Consider the following 27,302-nt stretch of genomic DNA (forward strand, 5'->3'; position numbering starts at 1 on the left):
ATCTCACATTTCTTTACTGATTCACAAGTATTTCACTATCAGCACAACCACTGATTTAATTACCCGTGGAGGTATCAGAGCAGCCCATAAACACGCTACAGAGGAAAGTGATTCCTCAAAAACGAAGGATGTCAAAAGGTACTAAGCCAAAAATATTCAAATCCTTTTTCGGGTTCAAAAGGAGAAATATAGATGCTCCCAAGAGATTTAAGAAGAAAGAGTGGATGCTAGATACTAATATTGCCTGAGGATTCTCCTAAAAGGTAATGCCGAAACCACCCTCCTGTCCCCTCTCCTCTAATAACAATCTTTGACGCTCATCCATCTAAGGTCAACTAGGCAATATAAACTCAGAAATACATGACATACAAGGGAGATTCATATAACCATCTATCTTCCCAAAATTTTATCACCTTCCCCACCACATTAAACCTAATCTCAACTCAAAATTGACTCGAGATGAACAAATGGACAGACATGCTCCTAAGCCCCTACCTACCAGCAGTTCCTACACTCCAAACCACCCAACTCATCCTATATTTGTTCCCAATAATTTTTTACCTTTTAAGACATCTTTTCTTCCCCTTGTCCAATATAAATTTTTTTAAAGGCTAAACAAGATATTGCACTAAAAACGTAACTCTTCTAGCAAGTTGAGAGGAGAATGAGTGGAAAAATCTTGTGGCTTAAGAAATAATTTGTAAATCGATATTCGCACTACCATGTATTGATGATGAGGCGAACTCACCTTGTCTTTCATTATTTAACCAGCTGTCAAAGGCTATTATCGTTCCCAAAAAACTCTCAGCAGCCAATTAAAAAAAAAGACAAGTTGAGATTGTTCCATTATCAAAACATGGTAGCGCGAATATCAGTAGCCTTTTTAAAAAATCATACAGGTTATCGCATTTCAGAATTCTACTTACTGAAACATAATAATGTCATTACCACCCTTTTCCCTATATTTTCCACCATATTTAGCTGATGGCGCTGGTCCTGCAATAAAAACAATAAACAAATAAGTCAACTCCTAAAGAAAGAATATGGGGCCAAATTACTCTTTAAAAAACATGAGCTAAACAGAAGATATTAAGCATCCCTATATATGAAGAAAGATCATAGTATCAGGATTTTCTGAAAGAAAGCCAACCCAAACAGAGAGATCATAGTATCAGGATTTTCTGAAAGAAACTCAAGCCAAACACTATCAGTTCCTCTCCATTCTCTTTGATCTATTCTCGCCGTTTGGCTCTCCCTTTTGCTATCAGATCCGAGGTCTTAAGCGTTATAGTCTTCTCTGCTATCGAAGCCAACATATCTTTTTGCCTTGTCCTCTATTAGAGTCGTTGAATCTTAGATGTCATGTCCAATTAAAAGCCCTGGCTCCATCCCTAAACCATTCAAAATCCTCAAGCTTAACCTCATCCCCACCAATTCGAACCCTAAACTCCATCTCCAAACCCTAATTCCCAACCCAGATCTCCCATCCCATCAATTTGAAACCCTAGCTCTGCCATCCAATCAATAGGAAACCCTATCTCTATCATTCCACCAATTTAAAACCTTGGCCCGACAATGCCACTGGCCAATTTGAAATCATAGTTCTACCATCCAATCAATACGAAATCATAGCTCTATCACCAACCAATTCAACACCCTAACCCTACAATCCCATCACTTCGAACATTTGTGGAAGACGCCTTGTTGCTCTAGTTTTTTTATCCTATGTATAGCATTTTGTGCTGTATTTTGTATTGGTTAGGCCTTTTTTCTTTATTAATATATTATCTAATCAGAAAAATAGTGTTTCAAAACTCAGATAAAACAACCTGGCCACGGTAAAAACGGAGTCAACTTGAGGAAATCAATGATTAACACAGTCAATTTTTCATTTACTTGGGCAAGCCAAAGGAGTTTTGATTGACTTTTTTTTTTTTTGTAAAGTTTGTTTTTTTTTTTAAAGTTTTGATTGAGTTTTGATTGACTTGGTAGCACAAAACTCAGATTCAAATGAGAACTTGGCCAGGGTAAAAGGGAGTCGACTCATGCAAGTCGAATATTGATACAAGAAATTGTGAAAGGCTGCTTCGAAAACCCTAGCTCTATCAACTCGTTTTCGAACCCTAAACCTACCTAATCCTCACCACACCCACCTTTGAATCCCTAACCCTACTCCTAACCATGGTTTTAAATTTCCATTGAAACTGACATGAAACAACCAAAATGTTTCAATTCCATCCCCGCCAAAAGGCAAAACAAAACCAAAACTGTGAGAGTATATAGGTATACTATATTAGTATATGTTATGTAATTAAATTTTTATTAATTGCATATGATGTGAAATCTATATGAATTATATATGAAATGTGGTATGTATTGAATTCTCAGACATGCGAGTGTCACTAGGTGTTTGATGTAGTTAAACCATTATGGATGGTTGCCTTATTTATGTAATGGTTTCTAAACATGTATTTGTGCTTATTCTAGCATTTCCTAAAGTTTCATCTTAAAATTATATCATTTGTATCCGTTTCCATGCATTTCCATGATTTTATAAGATTGTCATCGAAAATTTCAACCAAAACCGGACTTTTCCCTAGCCTAAATCCCTAACCCTACCCACCTTTGAATCCCTAACCCGGAACCTAATCACTTTTGAGTGGTTGTTGTGATCTCTTTGTGGGCTATTGTGACTTGTGTGTGAATGTTGCTCCTTCTTGTGGATTGTCATTTTATCGATAAAGTGTAGTGCTCTCTTGTGTGGTCCAGTGTGCCATGTTCGGACTGTAGTCCCTTCATGTGACTGTTGTGAACCTTTTTGTGGGTTGATGTGCCTTGTGAGGTACCGAGGACCATTGTTCCTTTCTCTAGACTGCTAATTATGTGTGTGGATTGTTGTGTTTATGAGTGAGCACTATTCTATTCTTGTGAATTGTTGTTCCTGTGTAGACTGTTGTGTTATAGTGTACATTGCGCTGCCCCTCTGATGGTTGGTCTATCTTGATGTCCGTTTATCCTGTGAATATGTTTTAACATAATATACTTATGTTACTCCTCTTGTTGTGATTCTCTGTGATGAATGGGACTGAGTGAAATATCATGGAGGTTATAAGGGTACAACTTACTAAAACTTTGCACAACGGCCCAATTAGCTTCTCTAGGCTCGACCAGTAAAGGTAGCCATGGGTGTCAAGGGTAAACTGAAGTGTTTGACTGAAGGCAGGCCTAATAGAACCACTAAGTACAAGGATTGGCTCGAAGAGAATTATCATATAATGAATTGACTTTGGAACTATATGGAACCACAAGTCAGTGCCAATGTGAAGTTCCTTTGTAACGACCCAGATTTGGGGCAAATATTTTTTTTAGACATGATTTTTTTTAAATCCCAAAATCAGAATCGTTACCCCAAAAGGGAAACAAGCGGACTAAAAAAAATCCAACACAACTCACAAAGTAAAGGCATTTTGCCCGACAAGACCACATGGCCAAACACTCTTTTCTCGATCCCTTTAACTCCCTTATTTTGTGTTCATGTCATCATGTCAACCTACAACCAAGAACTGTAGTAACTGAGTCAGAACGAGCTGAAGAAGATCCTTTATTGGGCTCATGTAATAAAAGTGCACAGTAATAAAATTGTATTATAACAATGATCCTTATGTCAATGGATAGAATAGACAACAACTCGAATAGAGATGTGGAAATCAAAATAAGAGTATGAGTACGATCGTCAAAAGATATGAGAACACCAAAGAAGATATAATGATAGTACAGATAAATAACGCAAGAATCAAAACCTTGTATTTGAGGAAAAACATAGATAGGTAATGTAAAAAAAATCACATCGTATACCAAAGTATACGGTCTCAAATCCGAATCATCATATGTATATATCCCAAGTCATCATCACCTGCCCGAAGCGGGTGGAAGCATATGTCTTTATATATATGCCACGCATATATATATAGGTCAATAACATTACCATGGAGCTAAGTTATCAATTCCGTTCCGTTCAGGCCGGAACGCATCGGAATTCCGGTTTCGGTCCGGATTCCGGAGCGGAATGCCTATATTTTCCATTTCGGTCCGGATTCCGGTCCGTTCCGGTCATTCCGGCGGGAATTCCGGGCGGAATGGGCGAAACCCCCTATTCCGGCCGGAAGTGCTGGAATGTTGGAAAAAATAAGAAAAATTCCAAAAAATTACAGAAATGCCCTTATGGCTGTTGGGGAGTGTATTTTACATATTTATCCTTGTTTTATGACCATGGGGGTGCTGTTGGGAGGGCTATTTTTGTCTTTTTGCAAAAAATAAGAAAAAATTCAAAAAATTCCAAAAAATTCCCCTCGCCGGAGCAGAACAAAAAATTCCAAAAAATTCACTATACCCACTGGATTTTTTTCATATTTTTAACTATTTAAAAAAAAAAATCCCCTCACCGGAGCGGAACGGAAAGTTTCGAAAGAAACGGCCGAAACACCGAAACGTTCCGTTCCAGTAGCCAAAACGGAACGGCGACCGGAAAGGAATTTATAACTTAGCCATACAGCGATAAGGAGTATATGCATAAGATCATACATCTTTTTTTTTAAATCAAATCCTTTCAAAACCCTCTTTTTTTCTTTGAAATTCTAAGGTACAGAAATATGATGCATGAACATAGAGAACATAACTATAATATCAAAACCATTAAAGGAACCATTATTGTGAGAGTCCACTATCACTTGCCTCAGTGTTTGACTGTAGAAGGAGATGGAAGACTCTAAGTATTAATCGAAAAGCAACCACGAAAACGAAAAACCAATCAATGCAAAAACGTAGCTTTTCTTATTCGTTTCTCACTCTTCCTTTCCATCAATTATTAGGTGATTAAAAATAACACTAGATGGGTTTATTTATAAACTTAGTCTAGAGTTTTATTTCAAGAAGGATTCCAATTATTAGATTCCTAATTATAATCTAATACTAGCTTAAGAGGGATGGAAATATCAATATTGGGTTTCCTAGCTAATTCTAATATATTATTAGTATTTAGGTTATATTAGGTTACTTTTACATTTATCTTTTTTTAAATAAAACAACTTAAAAGTTGCCTAATAAGACAAAACTCATAACTATGCCGAACCCTAACAGAAAAAGAGTCATAACTTGCGCAAATCATGTCCAAATCGCCGCAAATTGGGTCCGTTGGATAGGTATTCGAAATACTCATCTACCAGGACCAAAATCATGTCGAACGGACAAGATCTGATGCCCCAAAAATAGGTGACGAAAATACACTATGACCGTCGATTTTTAAGATCGTTTAATCTAATGTGGGATAGGAAATACACAAGAATCTTACAGATTGGGGATCGATCCAATATCTAATTTACATATCCTACGGTCCAAAAACTCAAAATCGAAGATCTAGCCGTTAATCTTTGATCGAAAGATCTACGGTCTAGATTTAATTAGGATTTCTATCTTTATTGGCCCTTGGTGGGACTGGGTCATTACATCCTTTGTCCGGCAAATGAGATAATGGGACACTATCTGTGAGCAAGGTTTTAAATTTCAGATTCAGTTTCTGTTTTTGTCACAACTGAAACGGAAACGTTTTGGTTTCGGATTGAAATTTCAGTGGAGATCATGTAAACGTATGGAAACATATATAAATAAAATAATTTTTAAAATGAAATTTCAGGATATGCTAGAATAACTGAATAAGTACAAATACACACTGAGGGGCCGTTTAGATACGTGGATTTTAGAATCTTAGATTTCATCAAAATTCTGGATGAGAGATGAGAGAAGGAGACCGTCCGTCATTTCTGATTTCCCGGCCTTCTTTCCGTCGGGCTAGAGAGTAGGAGATCGTCCCCTGTTTCCAGGTTTTAGGAATCTCAGGATGGGGGGAGATTTCTAAAACCTGGATTTCTTACTTAAACCCTTCATTTGCAACCTACTTCCCCCACATCTGCAACCTACTTCCATTGTAAAATCCAGAATTTTACACAGCTTTCAAACTAAAACCTCGATTCTAAAATACACTTATCCAAACAGCCCCTTAGAAGCCATCACATAAGCAAGACGGTCATCCCAACATTGAATGCCTAGAGACACGCACTGTCGGGCATGGCTGATAATTCAATACATACCACATTTCACATGTAATTCATATAAATATTTATACATACTACATGCACCACATTTCACATGCAATTAACATAAGGCTACTAAGTAGTACTATGATGTTTTGATAATGGAACTAACTCAACTTGTCTTTTATTATTTAATTGGCTGCTGAGAGCTTTTTAGGAATTGTAATAGCTTTTGACAACTTGTTAAATAATAAAAGAAAAGGTGAGTTAGTCCCATTATCGACAGTGCCAATATCAGTAGCCTAAATATAAATATAAATATATAACACATACTGATATAGTATACTACTGGTACACTTAAGGTTTTGGTTTTGGTGTGTTTCGGTTTCGGTATGTGTTACAATGGGATGTAAACGGAAATATTTTGGTCCTTAGTGGGATGTAAACAGAAATATTTCGGTCCTTTTGTACCAGTGGAAATTTAAAACCATCTCTGTGAGATATATTCTTCAAATGCCAATATCTCAAGTGTCCGAGTTATTCAAGAACAATAGTTTGAGTGAGTGATAAAAAATACTCTAGTGGTATATTGGAGTTGATTGAACATGTATCAACCGCTCACATCTGGAGTTGATTGAACATGTATCAACCGCTCACATCTGATCTCGAACTCTTGAAGAGGCAACAAGAGGCGTTTAATGTTGATAAATTCCTCTCTTGGCTTGGCCACGAGTATAATTCCACAGATCTTTGCCAGCAAAGAGCTTACTTCTTTGAATAACATTTACTCATCAATTCAACATGTTGGTCAGTCTACCTCTTCTTCAGATCCTACTATTAATGAGTTAGCCTTGACTTTGTTGGAAAAGGTGATGGTGGTAGAGGATTTGGTGGTTATGGAAGATCGTGACAATGGTAGAGGACGTGGTCATAGAAAGTGCACTCATTGTAGGATATAAAAAGCTGCTCTCCAGTGACAACTATAACAAGATTGTTAAGAACACTCAGCAATTACCACTTGCCCTTCATCGTCCTTTACCTCTCACGTAATGCATCCATTCTAATTTTTAGTCATCTCTCTCGTTGGACCATAGAATCAAGTGACTCTCATCATATGACAGGTGAGCCATCAATTTTTACATCATTTGATAAGGATGTATTAAATTCATTTATTTCATTGGATGATGGATCCCTAGGTCTTACTATTGGTTAAGAGATTGTGTCCTAACAAGTCTCTTACCCTATCCTCTTTCTTTCATGTTCTCAAGTTTTCTTTAAATTTATTGTCTATCAGCAAATTAACCAAGACTCTTTATTATTCAGTAACTTTTTATCCTTCATCACCTGTGTTTCAGTGTCTACAGACAAAGAGGACAGATCATGGCGGTATTGAGTCTAGTGGACTCTACTATTTGAACCGTATCCTAGTAAATGTTGCTTTACATTCTATAATCTCTCATCGACTTTGGAATCATTGACTCGAACACTCGTCTCTCCATAATTCACAGTTAGTGGTTCCTAGTCTTCAGTCTATTTCCTATTTAGATTGGGATGTAAGTCAGATAGGTAAGCATCATAGAGTTCATTTTATTCTAGAGATGATAAAAGGAAGATATTTGGTCTAGTTATAGTTATTATGTCAAGTCATAAATACTCTGTTATTTTGGTGGATGATTACCCACGTATGACTGACTTATTTTTGTGGATGATTACTCACATCTGACATGGTTCTATTTGATGAGGGAAAGAAACGAGGTTTTGTCTATATTTCAAATGTTCCATAAAGAAACTAAAAATTAGTTAAGTAAAATTGTGTGTAAAGTTCAAAATTTCAAATAATGCTTAGGAGCATGGTTTTAAATTTCGACCGAAATTTTGGATTTTGGTGAGGACCGAAACTGAAATGTACCGAAACCAAAATTCCCAAAATTTACCAAATTTGTTGGAAATTTTGTAAATTTCAGGAATTTCGTCGAAATTTAAAATAAAATATTAATTTTTTATTCCGTTGAAGAATTTCGATCGAAATTTCGGTAATTTCGATCGAAATTTCATCCAAGAAAACCAGTATTTCAAGCGTTAATACCAAATTTCGCCCGAAATTTCGGTTTCGGATAAGTCTAAAATTTTAGCCGAAACCGAAATTTAAAACCATGCTTAGGAGTATATGTCAAGAGACTTGATAAGGAACATAATCTTGTAATAAAAATCTTGTGTTATAATTATGAAGACCACTTTGTTTCATTTGGAATGGACAAAATGTTTGTACTGCTCCACATAAATGAATAAAGAATAGAATGAAACATCGTTCAGGATTTCGTTTTGTTTAGTACTATTTTGGTGTGTTTCATTTTCTTTTGTTCATTCTAGACAAAACAAGGCAAAAACACCCAATTCCGTGCAAAATCATGGAATTTTTCTACAAAGAATCCAAAACCTTTTTTTTTAAATGGCGACAAATTTTATTGATTGCAAAAAAGACTGACGTGGTCAAGATACAAAGAGAAATACAATACAAAGATGTTACAAAAGCCATATAAACTCACGGCGGAAGCTCATCGTAGAGGACAGAAGAATCCTTGGAGACTCCATCTTTTGGTATTCTATCCGCCACCTTGTTGGCCGAGCGACACACATGCTTAAATTCAAGAGAGAGAGAGAGAGAGAGAGAGAGAGAGAGAGAGAGAGATCACGTCCAATCTGACATGTCATCGAACCATCTATCAAATCTCCAAGGAGGATTTTGGGAACCCTTCAGCCAACGAATGACATTTAAGGAGTCCCCTTCTATCACCACATTATTCAATTCAAACTATCTCTCACCATCAACTTCAAACCCTGATAAACTGCACGCACCTCCGCTTCGGTAGAATCCGAGATCCCAATGGGGCCTACATATGCCAAAGCACCTCCCCTTTATCATAACACATAACACCCCCAACACCGGCCGGTCCGGGATTTCCCAAGCCAGATCCATCAAAATTTAACTTCAAGAAACCGGAAGCAGGGGGCAACCAAGCTTCTTCTCTATTTTTTGAAATGGCAAGATGATTTCATTAAAGAAGGAAGCGGACCAAGATGGACCACCCCCAAATTACAAAGGACATATAAGAAAACACTCAAGGAGGAAGGAAATCGAACCACTCCAATTTCACCTGACTAACCCCACCCCTAGCCAAAGAATCTGCCTCCCTATTCGCCGATCTCCGCACATGGTTGAAGACAATAGAAGACCCCTCAATTAAGTCATCTATTTCATCAAAAAAAATGAGAAAATCTCCAAGGAGGCTCTCCAAACCTTTCAACCATCGAATCACGTTTAGAGAATCACCCCCCACAATAGTACAATCCATTTTTACTCTATCAATCCTTTTTATGCCTTGATATGCCGCCTTCACTTCGGCGTCAGTGGCATCACATACTCCAAGAGGACCGAAATAAGCCCATACAACGACACCATCATCATCCCGACACAAGCCATCCATCCCGGCAGGTGCCGGATTTCCATGACTTGAGCCATCAAAATTAACTTTGAACATTCCACAAGGCGGAGCTTCCCATCTCTGAACAACATTAGGGCAATCCTCCCTACTAAAGCATACATACCTCCAACCCTCCCATAAGGCGAAAGCTGATAAAAACCGAAATGCCGGAAGACTCCTCGCCCAAAAAATAGAAAGAGAAATAATTTTCATATACAACCAATACAGAGATTTTGCAACCCCCTCGAAGACTCTAGAGTTTCTTTCTTTCCATATCACCCACCATGTAGCAAGAAGACAAATATTCCACAACATAATGCCTTTCTTTTTCCACGACGCAAAGCTCCAATGATGTAACAAATACGAGATAGAAGATGGAAAAACCCAACTAATACTAAATCTCTGAAATATGTGACTCCATGACGAGAGGAGCAATGGATGAAAAGATGACTCACGGATTCACCATCTTCCAAGCATAGAGGACAATGGTCAACAAGGATCATGCCACACTTCCGTAGAAAATTGATCGTTTGAATCCGATCGCAACATACCACGCATCTGAAGATACCAACTCTAGGCGGCCAATGGAAGTTCCATACCTTAGTTGAAATGGAGGATACACCGCAAGGCAATAAACAAAAATAGAAAGATTTAACAGAGAAAATGTTGGAAGATGCCTTAGTCCATATTCTCTTATCCAAACCGCACCTCTTACTATAGCACCTATCTAAAAGCTTAAGAAATTGGAATACCGACTCTAACTCCCAATCAAAAAAGTTCCTCCTAAATCTAGGTGACCAAACTATGCTAACCCCACTACGAACAAGGTAGTCGCACACAAAGGCCTCTTTCTCAACAGCCTATACAAATCCGGGAATAGATTCCTAAGAGGCTCATTAGAACACCACACATCACTCCAAATTATCCTTCCACTTTTCCCATAGATCATATGCAGATACAAATTTCAATTGGGGGAGTGGTTTAACCCAAGCAATTGTCAAAGTGATTGCTTTGACAAATAGGAAGGCAGGATATTCAGATACCCCTTTGAAGACTCTAGCATTTCTCTCCTTCCAAAGTACCCAAATAGTAGCTAAGAAAGATACATACCAAAGAATTTTTACCCTTTTCCTTCCATGGATTCATCGCACAAGCCATTAAGAGGTCCAAAATCAAAATTTTAGTAGGAAACACCCAACAAATGCCAAGTCTTTTTAGCAACTTGCTCCACACTTCCCTCGCAAATTTGTAATGGATGAGAATGTGATTAGCGGATTCCCCCACTTCCATGCATAGTGCGCAATGATCAATGATGAGAATTTTCCTTTTGCGAAGAAAGTCCATCGTTTGGAGCCTTTCGCAAAGAGCCACCCATCCAAAAGTGCACACCCTTGGGGGAGCTTGGATAGACCACACTCTTGCTACCTTAGAGGAGACCGAGCTAACTACCAAATGAATATAAAAGGACTTGACAAAGAAGTCGCCAGATGTGTTCCAGATCCAAACCCTTTTGTCTTCCCCATCTTGTTTAATGTAACCCTCTTCTATCAATACCATAAGCCTATCCACTGATTCCACTTCACGGTCAAAGAAGTTTCTTCTAAATTTCGGCAACCAAACAACCTTCCCATTGCATTTTTCCATGTTATCCTTCACAAAGCTATACTAGGACAAAGCAATGACAAACAAATCTGGAAGCAAAGTTTTTAAAGAACTATCTGAGCACCATTTATCTAGCCAAAACTGAATTCAATCCCTTGAATAGACTCTGAATCTGATACCCAGGTCAAAAAAAAAAACACAAAAAGATAGAATGTCTCTCCACACTCTGAATCCAAAACCTATTTTTTGCCGCGATTTTTCTAGTTTTCCTCGTTTACCCTCCTTTTTTATTGTTTATGGTTGTTTGAAGGCATTTGATGTCTTTTAACCCTCCCATAAATGGGAGGGATTTTAAAAACATCAATCCCGTCATGTTTTTTTAATGATAAAACATCAAACCCGTCATGTTTTTTTAATGATATTAAATAATGACAAACCCCTCACTTTGACACACTTGCAAAACTCATTTCTTCTATTAAACCTACCAAAGGTTGAAGTCGTGGATTTCTTAATATTTTCTAGTTCAATATCTTCCTCCATCACATTCTACATGAAGGGGAGGATTCTTTGCTTCCATCAACGCAATGATTCAAAAGAGGTATCGTATTTTAGGGTTTACTCTGCATTATTTAGGGTTTTTCTATATCTTTCATTTTATATTAATCTCTCACCTAAAATGAGTTCAGGACCTTCTGGAGAAGCATCTTCCATTGGTTTTGCTCCTGCTAGATTGGATTAACTGGAGCTGGCATATGGTACATTGGTGTGGGGTGAACAAAATAATTACTTGCATAGTTTTAATAAGCCTCTAATTGGTGGTATTACCTGATTAAAAGAGCATCTAGCGAGTGTTCCGGGTGAACAACAACATGAAAGGTTACACCAGATATGAAATGGAGAGTCGGAAAGCTTTTGGAAGATCACAAAAAAGTAAGGTCTAGAAAGAATATAACTATGGAAAATATTTTTAATACATATGATATGCCAATGAAAGTTGAAAGGGGGAGGGGGGAGATAATGATGTGATCCTGGGGAACGCATCAGATAATGAGGATGTTGCAATTACTAGCCCCCTCAATAGCAGATTGGGGCATAAGGGAAAAGACAGATGCAAAAGGGAGTGGAAAGAAGGAAAAGGGATCAGGTCCAAACAAATTTTTGCCCCAATAAAGACCCCCCCAAGCTAAATCAAGACTAAAAAGTGCTTTAGCTATGGAAGAAATGGTTGATGCCAATATATCTTTCCCCCCAAGCTCAATCAAGAATAAAAAGTGCTTTAGCTATGAAAGAAACAGTTGATGCCAATGTATCTTTCAATATTGTTAATTCTTCATAATGGTAACCAATGTTTGATATGATTAATATTGTCAGGTCAGGGTTTAAAAGTACGCCACTTTTCATGACCTGAGGGAGCAATATTGAAGAAAACAGTGACGAGATCCATCAGTATTTGGATAAGGCCAATTTCTCAAGGAAATTCATTGGCTTTAGTATTATAGCCAATGTTAGAATGGACACTGGATGTCTGTTAATTAAATTCTTCGTTTATAGCCTCATAGGATTTATTTGACTTAAATCTATAGATGTATCTGGAATAGCAGAGAAGGTTGATGCTTTATTTTTAATTTTTATTCGATTGTTACAGAAGTTGATTCCAAGAATGTTGTGTAGTTTATAGCAGTGAGCCAAGCTAAAGCTCCAAGAAAGAAGTTGAAGATTAAATATAAAACTTTCTATAAGCCCACCACTTGTGCAGCCCCCCCTACATAGATTTTCTGCTAGAAAACCCGGCGAAGATAGAAGGGGTCCCAATTGTTACTAGCACGATAGAGAGTGCTCGAAAGATAACCCCGATTTATCTATAACCGTGGAGGATATTTGCACTTGATGAAGAGTAAGTTCACAAACAGGAAAGATTTGAGTTGTCCTTGGATGAGATTTGCGAATTTGTTTACCATAGTCATATGGTGCATGAGAATGCTTAGCAATAAATGTTTATGTCCGATGGCTATTCTCCTGGTCAGGACATTAATAGCATATTGTTGGATAATGATTTTTGGTTAAACTGTATATTCATTCTCAATATTGGTGAGCTCTTGGTCAAAATAATTTACTTGGAAAATCTCTAAGACAAACCTTCCATGGGTTAGATAAGGCCAAGAAATCTATATGGGAGAGGTTGAAGGAAAAAAAAATCAAAGTCCATATCAAATTAGAAAGTTATTGATATTGATATAAGATGGGATAACCAGCTTCAGAGTCCCCTTCATGTAGTAGGCTACTTCCTTAACTCTGTTTTATTTTTCATCCCCACCTTCTCCAAGAATAATGAGGCCACCAAAGGCTTGGTGGATTGCATTAGCAGATTGATACCCAAAGAAGATACCTAGGATATCATTACTGCTCGAGTTGAGTATTGTAAAGCCTCGAGTTATTTCGACATAGTTATGATAATCTACAAGCGAAGCAAGTTAGGCCTAGGTAAAGTAATTTTTTTATGTTTTGAAATTCATTTCATTTGAAAATTTAATGACTCCTGGCTATGAGAAATTTATAATTACAGTTGCATGGTGGACGCTTTGATAAGGATATCCCGAAACTGCAAAGCTTTTTTAACCAGGATACTTAGACAAGCTTGTAGTGTGACACAATGCAAAAGGAACTAGAGTACTTTGGAGCACATCCACTCTGCAAAGAGGAACATGTTAGAGCACCCGAGATTGGATGATCTGGTGTTTGTCCACTATAAGTTGAAGTTTCGAGAAAGGTATAGTGCTTTTAATTAATGTTTTCATTTCTCAAGACAGACTTTCTAGTTAAACTAAATACAATTTCTGATATCGTGTATTAGGAATTTTATGAGGAAGACATCAACCACTAGCGACCCCATTAGCCTAGACAACCTTGGCATCTTGATGGGCTGGATAGGAGCGGATGATCCTGTTGTTTACATCCTAGAGGATATAGGTTGGCAACAAGTAAAACAACCTCTTGGTGTTGCTACCATAGTTGTCAAACTCTTACGAGTCGTACGAGTCAACTCTCGAGTCGAGTCGAGTCGAGTTGTTGGGCTTTCGAGGCGAGTCGCGTGCGTGAGTCGCCTCTGTTGAAGACTCTTATGAGTCGTCTTGTGACTCTTGCGTGACGCCGCGAGTCGAGTTGAAAAAATAAGACTCTTACGAGTCAAGTCAAGTCTCTAGGCCTGGGCTTTCTTGTTTTGATGGTTGAAAACTTGGAAGTTCGAACTTAGAACTTAATTATTATATTTTGAATGGTAGGCAATTGCATTAAATGTGAAAAAAGGAAAGAGGAGGTCTATACAAAAAACGAGGAAGAAAAAGAAAAAGAAAGTCAAGAACAAGCCCCACTGCAAGGATCAAGGGAGGAAGTCAAATAGCTCAACTCTCTCGAGACATCATGTCTAGCTAAATTGTCCGTCACAGCATTAGCTTACCGCCTAACATGATGGAAAGAAATCGATGCATCCCCCACCCTATCTTGGAACTCATCGAAGAAATGGACGCAATGAGAGACACTAAGCCACCTTATAACATTGAGCGGGTCTCCTACCACCATTGTTTTGAAAATCTTACGATTTACGATTCGATTTTACGGATCAAATCAAATCTTAAGCAAAACGATTTGAATACCATGATTGAATCTTAATTTGTATGAATCTTACGATTTTCGATTGAATATTACGATTTGATTATAAATCATTCGATCCATACGATTCATGCGATTTATCCAAATTAAAGTTCTGTATAAAAGAAAATAGAACTTTCTTTCGAAAGATCTCATTTCTTTTCTACATTACAAGAAGCCTTCGCAATCCCTTTATTAGAAGGAAGAAGACATTGGAGTGGGAATTCGAACGAATCGAACCCGTCAAGCACAATGCATGTGATTGAGGGCATCATTTACATCGAGGTGGGAGATGACTATAATGAGCACAACACCGTGACTCCGGTCTTTTATGATTGATATTGGTCATTTGATGTTTGAGACTTTGAGAATTAATATGATCTTGTGACTTTTTATTTTTAAGATTATTATCCAATATGCATGGATTTGGATGAGAAATAGATGATTAGTATGTGTCAAGTTTGTAAGCGAACAATTCGTATTACGATATTAAATGGCTAATCATGGTAGTTTCTATTTGAATTAATGATTTCTATTTGAATTAATGAATTTGGATGACAAATGAATGATTAGCTATTTTTTATTCTTAAATTTATCTATAATTTTTTTATTTTATATATATATGAATGAATCTTATGATTTATGATCTGGTACGATTTAAACCTTGTTATGATTTACAATTCAATTCTGATTTTTAAAACATTGCCTACCACTACCTTATTGAAATCTTCATCCTCAATATACCTTATTTCTTGGTAGATAGAACGCACTTCGGCTTCATTAGCGTCTGCGACTCCAATGGGACCCACAAAAGCCCATTTCATAGCCCCAAATTCACCCCTCAAGATCTCCAATTCCGGCAGGACCAGGGTTCACATACTAGACCCGTCAAAGTTTAGCTTAAAAAACCATGTGTGGGAGGCTCCCAGTCCGGACAATCTTGGGTTCTTGGTCCGAATCACCACAAATCTCCTTCCAACCATACCATAAATCATGGGCGGATACAAATCTAAAGCAAGGAAGGGTTTTCACCCATGATTATGTTCCAACCAAGACTTAATTATTTTTGTTCATGCAAGTTACAAGCGTATAGTTATTTATGTTTTTGGCTTAGTGCTTTTTATGTGCTATTAGGTTATATTTTTTACATGCTTCACTTTTTGATATATAATTATATTTTTTCAACTAAATCGGGTTGACAACTATGGTTGCTACAACTTCGCGCTACCGTCTCAATACAAACTCATTTACCCACATTCGCCACATGAGGGGAAGGAAAAGGTTGTGCGCCTAATTTCTCACCAGAGCCATGAAAATTTGCCTAAGTATCTCTTTCTCCATAATTGAGAGAACACCTAGGAGATGAACAAAGGATTGCTAGTCAAAGGCCCACGAGGCTAGCTGACAACCACTTGGAGCATTCCTTCCGAACAACTTGCATACAAAGCGAGAGATTCCTACTGAAGACCAGTGACGGCTTCGAAACAGAGGTAATGGCTGGGATATGATATATATATATATATATATATATATATATATATATATATAGTTCTCTCTCTCTCTCTCTCTCTCTCTCTCTCTCTCTCTCTCTCTCTCTCTCTCTCTATATATATATATATATATATATATATATATATAATAGTAATTTTTGAACTTAATAAGAATAGACACAAAATAACATGGCGTTAGATTCAACCTAGACGAAAAAATATTCCTTGAAACTTGGCGAAGTCCAATTGAGCATGGAACTAAATAAAACTAATTTTGATTTCAATGTAGAACCAAGTCTTGTCTCTAAACCTATGATTCGTCAACACTTTGAAATATCAACCTAGACCCATGTCGACACGTGTCTACACTGACACGTCTCTGGATATGTGTCAACATGCTGTTAGACATAGCCAGGACATTTCTGGTTTCTCTTCTTCCCTTTACCCAAACATAAGACTGGAATTCCAGATAGTTCATAAAAATAGAAACTTCAATGTGCAGAAAATAGAAATTTCAGAAAAATATAAGCTGAGCTCCTACTTGTAGCTGTTTACAACTTTATATTTTACTGGCAAGTCTTTTACTTTTTATAGTTTACTTGTTGTAAACATATAAGTACGAGTCTGTCATTAGCTTTTATATTTTAATAGTTTATTTACTGTCAATCTTTACCTTATTCTATTCTTATGTATTTTACACTGTCAATTGTATAGCTGTGGGGCTTGTTGTCAAAATATAAGAACGAGACTCCCATTAGCTTTTGATAATTTAATATTTTATTTATTGTCATAGCTTTTTCAATTCTTATATTTTTATTTACTGTCAATTGGATAGATGTGAGGTGACAGCCTGCTGTCACCAACATACACATACAAATATATTAAGAAAGATAGGAACTGATTTTATAACCAAAATAAAATATATTAAAATGTAATAAAGACTGGTCTTTTCAGCTGCACTCTCAGGAGAGAAAAAGGTCACTATAAGAAAAATGTTAACAGGTCTATCACCTCTTTTAATATTTAGTAAAACTTTATATATATATATATATATATATATAGAGAGAGAGAGAGAGAGAGAGAACGGTTCCTACACACATGTGTAGATAAGTTATCTACACACTAGCTTAAAATACAGTGGGGGCCACATTATTTGGGTGATCCAAACCATTCATTTTTAAGGCCCTCTCATAGATAGGGTGTCCACAAAAAATCAGATCCATAGGATCATCCTAACCATTCGAACTGTGGAGGCAAAAAATGGACTAATTTGTGAAGGCTTAAAGACACCCATTTTACCTCCACAAATGGTAGGGTTGGGATGATCCTATGGATCTGATTTTTTGTAGACACCCTATATATGTGAGGGCCTTTAAAATGGATGGCTTGGATCATCCAAACAATTTGGGCCCCCACTGTATTTTAAGCTAGTGTGTAGAGAACTCTCTACACATATGTGTAGGAACCGTTTTCTCATATATATATATATATATATCTTAGAAATTATATATTCGCCCCCTCTCTTTTACTTGGACAGCCCTTTCTAGTGTAAAAGAAATATCGGTCATAAGCGAGAGAGAGAATTAAAGTAACCTCCATTAATAGTTTGACATTATGACTTTTTTAGTTTTACATTTCTTCTTCTAATTGATGATTTAATGTTTCATTTTGAATGGCATGTTGATGAAGACCGGGAAGTGAAATAGAAGAAAGAGAAGAAAGAAGAAGAAGAAGAGAAGATTAGAAGTAGAAGAGACGAATTTAGGGAGAAGTAGAAGAAGAATAGGAAAAGAGGATAAGAATAGAAGAGGAGATATAGAAGAAAGATGAGAAGAGAGGAGAAGAAGAGAATAGAAGAATAGAGGAAGAAAGAAATCCGTAGGGGAGAGAAACATAAATTCAATTCAATAATTATCAAAGTTATCATTCCTAATACAATGAAGCCTATATATAGGCAATGGAATAAAATTCCATGGAAAATAAAAGTCCTAAATAACATGAAAAATAAAAAATCCTAGAAACTAAATAATATGGAAATAAATCCCCAAAAGTCCTAATGGGCAAATATGTCACTTATTTGGCCTACAATCTGCATTATCCTCCCCTGCATGAAAAGAACTCGACCTCGAGTTCTAATCCACCTGGATCAAATATGTAGATGAGCAACTCAAGCAATAACAGTAGTAACACATCAAACTATCTCATGTGTAATGCGCATGATAACCATGAGAAGCGTCTGAAACGCCGATGGAATGAGAGTGAAGAAATCGCCCATGTAGAATCATAAATACGCGAACCACTCCTGACAAGTAAGGAAGCTGGAAAAATGGCAATGTACTCCTCCTGGATTGATGGGATTAGCATAACAGCTATGGGCAGTACCAATCCATGACCAGCCTCAATAAAGATATCACCTACTGCTATCAAATCCGGCTCAATGGAATCAGCAACAAAACCATCTGCTAGAACTGTATCAGGCTCAGGGATGTCAGGCTGACAATCCTCCTAATGAGCATCATGTGCACTGAAATCCTCTGTCTCAACCTCTACAATCAAGTCAATCAGGACATCTACTGGAGAAGCAATGATGTCACTGGGCTCATGTAATGATATGGAATCGGTATCCTCAAGGAACTGATCGTGCTCTGCATGATCTGGCAATGCCTTAACAGTCAGGTCACTCGCCTCTGACTCATGACGGTGCTCGAGCGACTCTGTCAATGGATTAGCCTCACGTGGCTCTAACACAATATCTGTGGAAGTCTCAAGCTGTCTCTCTAGATGCTCGGCAACTGGTGCTGGGGAAATCTCTGAGTCGGCTCTAACACAATATATGTGGAAGTGTCAAGCTGTCTCTCTAGATGCTCGGCAACTGGTGCTGGGGAAATCTCTGAGTCGTCATGCTCGTCGATGTCGGCCTCAGCAAACATTGGACTCTCTGGCTCTATATCGAAGATCTCTGACTCAATATCTGCCATCATGGACTCTGTATCTGATGTAAGGGCTCAACAACTATAATGATCTCATCCACAATATCATCGGTCGGACCAAGAGCATCATCTGTGTCTAGCTTGTCAATAGTGATAGCAAATTCCTTCGCTGCTTCAATTTCGGCCTCTCGCGCACGACGGGCTGCTGCTTCACGTTAGCGGCGGGCCGCGGCTTCACATTCGCAGCGGGCTGCCGCCTCGCGTACTAATTTCCTCTCATCCAAGTCACGCACTATCCTTTCCAAGATTGCCTGAACTTCATCTTCTTGTGCGAGTCAAGCAACTTCTTCTAGTCGAGCGGCTACTTCACGCATCAATCTTTGTTAAGACACTGCTCGCTCATGTTTCAATCTTTGTTTATAATGATATCCATAAATGTTTATAAATTCATAACGAACTTCTTCCCATAGACGGAATCGTAGCTTGCCTAAGTCACTGCGCTCTAGGACGAAGAATTGTCATTTCGACTTGGCGTCTCTGCATAATGTATCCTTGACACAACGAATGGTTATTTGATGATTATAACCATAGTACTTATGATATGCATCAAGTGCATTGATCAATTCTAAAAACGCATCCTCGACCTCTCCGTAGGGATATCGGTAGCCATCATAAGTTCATAACCATAGTACTTATGATATGCATCCGTATGGAGCAAATGGTGGAGCCATAACGATCGGTGTTAAAAACTGAAATTAACCGTTTGATTTGTCTGTCATGTCGAAAGAAACGCAATGCTTTTCGTGGATCTCAAATCGGACTCCTGGATTGCTCGGATCTCAAATTGGAAGGGGTGCCTAAGGGTAAAAACTGGGGGGTTAATTGGTGTTTACTTAATGGCAAGGGGTGCCCAAAGGAGGAAGGGGGGTAATAACCCTTTTTCTTCAACTTATGTTCATACTCACGTGACTGAATGTCATGTGAAGTTGAAATTAAGAAAGGGGGGTGTCCAAGTAAAAAAAGAGGGGGTGACTTTCTTCTTGTTTTAACTTTACTTATAGAAGGGGGTGCCCAAGGTAAATAAAGGGGGTGCTTTGCAAAATTACCCTTTTTTTAGACTTCTATAAAAGTAGGTCAGAACTTTCTCTCCCTGACACGTAAACCAACTTCAGTTGCCTCACTGAGAAGGCAACTTGCCCTTTCTTTATTATTATTTTTATTTGGAAATAACAACTTGCCTTAGTTACTTACCAAAATAAAATTCTCCGGTTGCCTCCTTCCTCAAGACTGGAGAAGAAAAAGTCGGTGGGTTTCCTTGTTGAGTACGGCAAGAAGACCAAAAGCTTGCATTGCTTTGGATATACAATGATCAACAAGGAGTGGATATCGTGCACTGTTCACTAGAATTCAAGTAGATCTCCTATGCTTCGAACCCTTCTCTAACCCCAAAAATCTGGTTTTGAGGAAGATAGATTCATATGAGATGGTTTTGAGGAAGATAGACAGATTACAGGCCAAATAAGTGGCATATTTGCCCATTAGGATTTATATTTCCATGTTATTTAGTTTAGAAATTTATTTTCATGTTATTTAGATTCTTGGAGATTTATTTCCAAAACAAATCCTAGAAACTAAATAATATGGAAATAAATCCCTAAAAGTCCTAATGGGCAAATATGCCACTTTAACATATTTGCCCATTAGGACTTTTAGGGATTTATTTCCATATTATTTAGTTTCTAGGATTTTTTTTTTCCGGCAAGCAGGTCAGTGATGGGTTGGGTATTTGAGTTGTTGCTGGGGTTTTAGTGACAAAAACAAAGAGGGTTTTGAAGATGGGTAAGGGCTTCGGAAGGCTAAACAAAAGGAGGCGGTGGAAGAGTTCTATCGGCCAGGATTTAGGGTTTATATTGCTCGTCTAAAGCTAGGGAAGAAGATGTTGCAGAAGGGGTTTGGAGTAGAACCGGAAGAGAGAAAGGATGTTGGGATCGCCTATTGGGGACTGATTAAACAAGAGATGTGGTGGCTGTTGTAAGGGGTTTTGGGGGCTGGTGGTGATAAGTGGTTGAGATGGACAGTGGTGTGAGATGGGTAGGAAAAAAGGGGCTGTTATAAAAAGGTTTCGACAGATTTTTGGGGTGAAATTTCCAGCGATTCGATGCTCAATCTTCTGCAGATTTTGGGAATTTCAGAGCGCTTCAAGATTCGATACTCGGAGACTTGGATCTTATGCTTTGATACCAAATTTGGTGTAGGACCGGGAAGGGAAATAGAGGAAAGAGAAGAAAGAAGAGGAAGAGAAGATTAGAAGTAGAAGAGACGAATTTAGCGAGAAGTAGAAGAAGAATAGGAGAAGAGGAGAAGAATAGAAGAGAAGAGATATAGAAGAGAGAGGAGAAGAAGAAAATAGAAGAATAGAGGAAGAAAGAAACTTGTAGAGGGGAGGAATATAAATTCAATTCAATAATCATCAAAGTTATCATTCCTAATACAATGAGGCCTATATATAGGCAATGGAATAAAATTCCAAGGAAAATAAAAGTCCTAAATAACATGGAAAATAAAAATCCTAGAAACTAAATAATATGAAAATAAATCCCTAAAAGTACTAATGGGCAAATATGCCACTTATTTGGCCTACAATCTGCATCACATGCGCATTGCATATTTAATTATTTAAATTCATAATCTTTATGTTGTTTCAGATTTTTATTGTGTGTGTACATGTGACGGTGTCCCCACTGGTAGCCGTGTTCCCGTTTCTACAGTTTGGGAGGTCATCGTGCCCGACACTCAGTGTCCATGTCCACAAATCATAGCTCTAAACCATATTGATCATGACTTAACAAAGCTTCCAATAGCAAGACTAGGTCAGATCTTAGATAATGTCAAGTACATGTCATTGTTGCGACACTATTGTAACTTACATCAGTAAACAAAATTCTAGTTAAGAGACCATATTATAAAAGATATCACTCAAGAAAAAAAAAAACAAATCAGATCAAATCAGTTGACCAATTCATATCTTCAACATGGTTGGACGAGACTATTCCCTATTAGTAGATAAGCAATGCCTCGCCATAAAGTGGATCTTAAGATATTCTTACATATAGTTTGGATATAGGGAAAAATCGGTTTTTTCCACGGAAATGAATTTTCCAGTGTTTGGAACACTCATTTCCATGGAATTTTTTTCTGAAATAAATAAGTTTTCCTTATTTTTCAAGGAAAACTGAAAACCTACTTGAACCTAGGATTTTATTTTCCATGGACAATATTAGTTTCCATAATTTTCTTTACACTATATCCAAACACCCCTTAAGGGATCTTTTGGAAAAAGCATGAGAAGGACGCAAGTTAACTGAATGCATGACTGCATATGTGTTATAAGGGAGACACAATTCAATCAATAATATACTGCTTATAAAACTTATTATTAGCTCAAGGAAAACAAACATTTTTTGCAGAAAACATAGTGAAATATTCATAAGAGAACTTTGCATAATAATCGGTTCTACTCCTAAGCTACAAATAGAATTTTTTTAACTGAGCAAATGAACGATCATAGGGAAGTAACAACTAATAAGTGCATATGATAAACAAGACCATGTAGTACTCAACCTCAGTATAATTGTTAATGTCAATTTAGATTTAACATAAGCAAGAGGCATAAGGTATTGACTAATCATGGTGAAGTCAGCATAGCTCTGCATTTGCTTGGTAATTTAGGATCAATCTGGTCTAAAATGCAAGCAATTACTAAAAACAATTAGGTCACCAAAACATCAATCATTCACCAAGAAATACAGGGTTCACAAACAAAAAACCATCTCCATGCAGAATAATAAAGATAGACAGTCACAAAATTCATTTTGAAATTCTAATTCAAGAAATGAATGTCCAGAAGTGGAGAAATCAATAATACCAGTTCCAGGTGGCTCCATGTTTTCCCGGTCTCTTCGTGACGGAGTTTTTAAATTTCTTTCTTCCTGTTCTCCATCAGAGTAAGCAGATGTAGATGAACGATCAGGACTTTGGGTGGTTGCCTCTGAACCATTTACTCCATCATCTTGAGAAGACTCACTGCTACTGTCCTGAAAAATTGACTCTGATGCGGCTAATAAGCTCTTTTCCTGGTTAGAATTGTTCAAAACTTCACCCAATTTCTTACTAGATACTTTTCTGACTGCCACGTGGTAACGGTTTGGTTCTGATAGCTTTCTTCCTTGTTTATCAATGTAAATCATGTCCTCTACATATTCAGGGCTAGCACTGAATGCCACTGGATAATTGTGAGCACTAACTATAGGGGGATCTTGGACCACAGGAGCATGTTCAGTGGTACTGGTTCCAAACCCATCACCAACCTTTGTTGTTCTAGAAATTATTGAAGTTTTCTCACTAGAATGATGCCCGTGTTTGTTCTCATCCTTTGAAAGTGGCCCTTGGGGTTCAAAACTATCAAGGCTACCATCTCGAAGTTTCTTTTTAAGATTGTGGTGATCATTTGAATTGATTGAGCTCTCTAAACCAGGAAAATTATCTTGAGAATGCACATCAACTTTTTGCGCCCGCTTAATATTTTTCTTCCTATGAGGTTTTCCTTGAATCTCCTTAGCGGCAATCTCTTCATCAGGATCAACAACTTCACGCTGCCCTGCCTTAGGCACAAAGTAATCTCTGAAATCAACCTTATGAGTTTCAAAATTAGGAACTTTATTAGCTTCATCAAGATTGCCAGGTGAAAGGTAATTGTCATCTCTAGCATTTTCTCTAGGAGACCTCTCATTAACATTATGTTCAAGAGTATCTGATAAAAGTTGTGCTGACCTTTCACTATCAGATAAATGGTTCTGTGAGGTACATTCAGCACTAATAGTGGTACCTTTTTCCCCTTCAAACATTGACCCTGGTAACTGATTCTTCAGAAATATTTTTTCTGACCTCCGTTTCTTCATATTTTTAGACATAGGATACTCCTCATTCTTGTTTTCGTTACTCTGATGGATATCAAGATCTTTGCCATCACCTATGGTTTTGTCCTCATTACTAGAGGGTGTGAGATCAACAGAGCCACCATCATGATTAAGTTTGAGACTTTTGATCAACAGAGCCACCCGAGAGGACAACGTCATGTGATCGACCTCAATTTCATTCGTCTTATCTGCATCCTTATTAGGGATCAACAATGAATCACTTAAGTTTGTGGTTTTTGATGTTTCCGTTATTTCAGTCTGGATGAAGACTTTATCCACTTCCTTAAGTTCATCACCGCGATGAATACTTTTAAGAGTTCCGTCATTATCAAACCCGAGATCACTAGAACTAACATTGGGATTTCTAGCAGTAGAAGCTCTTATCTTCTTGGACTTCCTTTTTCCTTTCTCATCCCTAACAATTGCAGTCTCTTCAGTTATGGTGTTTGGGACTAACTTCAAAGAATTAGCTTCACTTTCACTCACCATATTTGGTTCCTTGTCAATGCACAACAATTCAGAATTTAAATTTGCTGTTTTGGATGTTTCTACCATTTCAGTCTGCAACAAAACACAATCCATTTTATTAATTTCATCAATGCACTGACTGCTTTGACCTTCTTCATTATCAAATGTGGGACCACGAAAGCCGACGCCACTCTCTTCCATTAATAATTCACTAGGATCATTTGAAGTGGAAGCTCGAGTCTTCTTGTGCTTCCTCTTTCCTTTCGCATGTCTAGTATCTGCAATTTCTTCAGTTCTGGCGTTTGGGACTAACTTCAGGGAATTGGACTCATTTTCACACGACTTATCTTCCTTGCCAATATCAGCTTCCTGGTCAAGGTCCAATAACTGATCATTTAAATTCGTCCTATTTGATGTTTCTGTCTTTTCAGTCTGGAAGAAGACATTGTCCATTTCCTTAATTTCATCACCGTGATTACTGCTTTTAAGAGTTTCAGCATTCTCGACCCTTTGATGATCAGACATCAACGGAGTGACATCTCTAGCATCATTGACGTTTTCCACACCTGAACAATGTTGGTTCTTTTCACTAGTAAGGCTATTTTTCTTTGACTTCCTTCTTTTTTTATCTCTAGAACCTTCTGGAAACTTCAAAGTGCCAATCCCATCTTTACTATTCATTCTTCCTTCCTCCAGAGCCAATGAAATGCTATTTGAAGTACTTCTATTCGAAGTAATTACTTCATGCCCTTCACTCCTCGACAAGGTATTATCCCCCTTCCCAGTTTCATTAGTTTGAAGAACAGCAATATTCTCATTACCAAGGTTACCACTCTCATATCCCAAAGGCGTGATGTCCTCCGTCAGATCACGTTCTTCAACCAAAGATGGGTTGGAGCCTTCTATACTAGCAGCTCGGTGTTTCTTTCTCTTTTTTGCTTTTCTATCTCTAGATTCCACTGCTTTCTCCAAAACTTTGGATTTATTTTCCATCTTACCGCCAACAATTTCATCCACAGCAGAGTCTACAGCAAGTCCACCTTGATCAATCGCGGCATCACATTTTAATGGAATATGTGCTTCCAAGCCTTCATTTTCCTCATCAACTAGATCAAATTTTCTATGCACTTCAGAATCAGACACATTTGTAATTTCATCGGAAGAATCTTTTGGTCCCACATTTGAAACTTTTGATAATCTGCCTTTGTCAGAAGGATCAAACTGACCATGTGAAGGAACTTGTTGGTACTCAAGATGGCAACTTCCAACTTGAGGAATAGATGACTTGTTGGGAACAGATAGCATTGTGCAATGAGGATCACGCAACTCTGACTCTTCACAATGATCAAATGATTTAGTGCCATTAGGTTTAAGGACATTTTCTTGCGTTAAATCACCATTCATGATATAACTCTCGGTTTCTCTTGCAACACCGCCCTGCAACTTAATACCCCGTGGCTCCATGGAAAGTAAATGAGGCGTTTGTAGTTGCTCATCGGATCCAAATTGATTTTTCATCTCACATGCAGAGGCAGCATCCATTTGAAGAAACCGAGTACCTTTATTTCCATCAAAAGCGCTTTTAACAAGCATGGAATCTGGTAGGTGATAAACACATGACTTGCGCCTTACCTGTGCAGATCACCACTCCTCAATGTCAAAGAATAGGATTTAACATGAATTACAACTGATGGAAAACTAAGGTTATGGTGAAAATGACAGTAATTGAAAACACTAATCAAAAGCACAAAAACAACAGAAACTATGCAAAATAGGGTTCAAAGGTTCCTGATTTTTTTTCTCAACAACAACTCTGCAAGGGTATGGTGAAAATGACAGTAATTGAAAACACTAATCAAAAGCACAAAAACAACAGAAACTATGCAAAATAGGGTTCAAAGGTTCCGGATTTGTTTCTCAACAACAACTCTGCAATGTATATGACTTTAAAACAGATAATGTTTACTAGGCTTTGTTTGCTTGTCTTGCTCCGCTTTACTAGGAATTATTCACAGCTTTGGGGAACCAAGTCGGCTACTAGGGGCATTTGGTTGCCAAACAGCAGCAGAATTACTAGGAGACTATTTACTGGGTAGGCTCAGGCAGCTAGCATCCATCTTAACCTTTATCAAACCACTAGCAAAACACTTGAAAAAAGAGAGGTTTGGTGGTAAAACCCTGGGACTAACCAAACCATTAGCAAATGCGTCATCTTCTACTTTTTCAACATGCTACTAGCCTTTTACATGATAGCCAACAACACTTCGGGAAGTCTACTTAAAGGCAACTACACAACTATTTCACTAAGAGATCAGTTGACTAGTACTCTGCAGGGACCATAGTTAGCAAAACGTGATACCACAAAAAAAAGGATGAGAAAACTCATGGTTAATACGTTTAAAATTGTAATTTACAAAATATAGTGGACGATGATAAATTCACACCCCCGTGGGATAATTCGCACCCCTTTAATGTGAATTGATGTCAAAAAGCATTAAAGTCTGCCACATACCCTCCTTTAAAGGGGTGTGAATTATCCTATAAGGGGTATGAATTTATCATCGCCTAATATAGAAGGGGTAAAGTTGGAAAGTTTTCCAAAACACTTTTAATACATTTAAAA

General features: G+C 37.6%; 1 protein-coding gene across 4 annotated transcripts in view; it reads right to left on the minus strand.

Annotated features, from left to right (window-relative positions):
- The window catches only part of LOC143890009 (uncharacterized), a 52,211-nt gene that overhangs the window by 18,300 nt on the left and 6,609 nt on the right, over window positions 1–27,302 (minus strand). Inside the window, exons 3-5 of one of the 4 annotated variants that reach the window (XR_013255099.1) lie at window positions 23,161–26,311; window positions 3,454–3,563; window positions 927–996 (exon numbers count right to left, since the gene is read on the minus strand). Coding sequence is in view for 3 of the 4 variants with exons in the window: in XM_077394488.1 (XP_077250603.1) it covers window positions 927–996; window positions 23,161–26,311 (3,221 nt within the window). In the remaining variant the exon portion in view is untranslated. The remainder of the gene's footprint in view (window positions 1–926; window positions 997–3,453; window positions 3,564–23,160; window positions 26,312–27,302) is intronic. The other 3 variants (XM_077394489.1, XM_077394488.1, XM_077394490.1) reach the window with 3 other exon arrangements.

This window comes from Tasmannia lanceolata, unplaced genomic scaffold (genome assembly GCF_043159265.1).
Source record: "Tasmannia lanceolata isolate RefF3 unplaced genomic scaffold, GAP_Taslan_0.1 ptg000013l, whole genome shotgun sequence".
Classification (NCBI taxonomy): domain Eukaryota; kingdom Viridiplantae; phylum Streptophyta; class Magnoliopsida; order Canellales; family Winteraceae; genus Tasmannia; species Tasmannia lanceolata.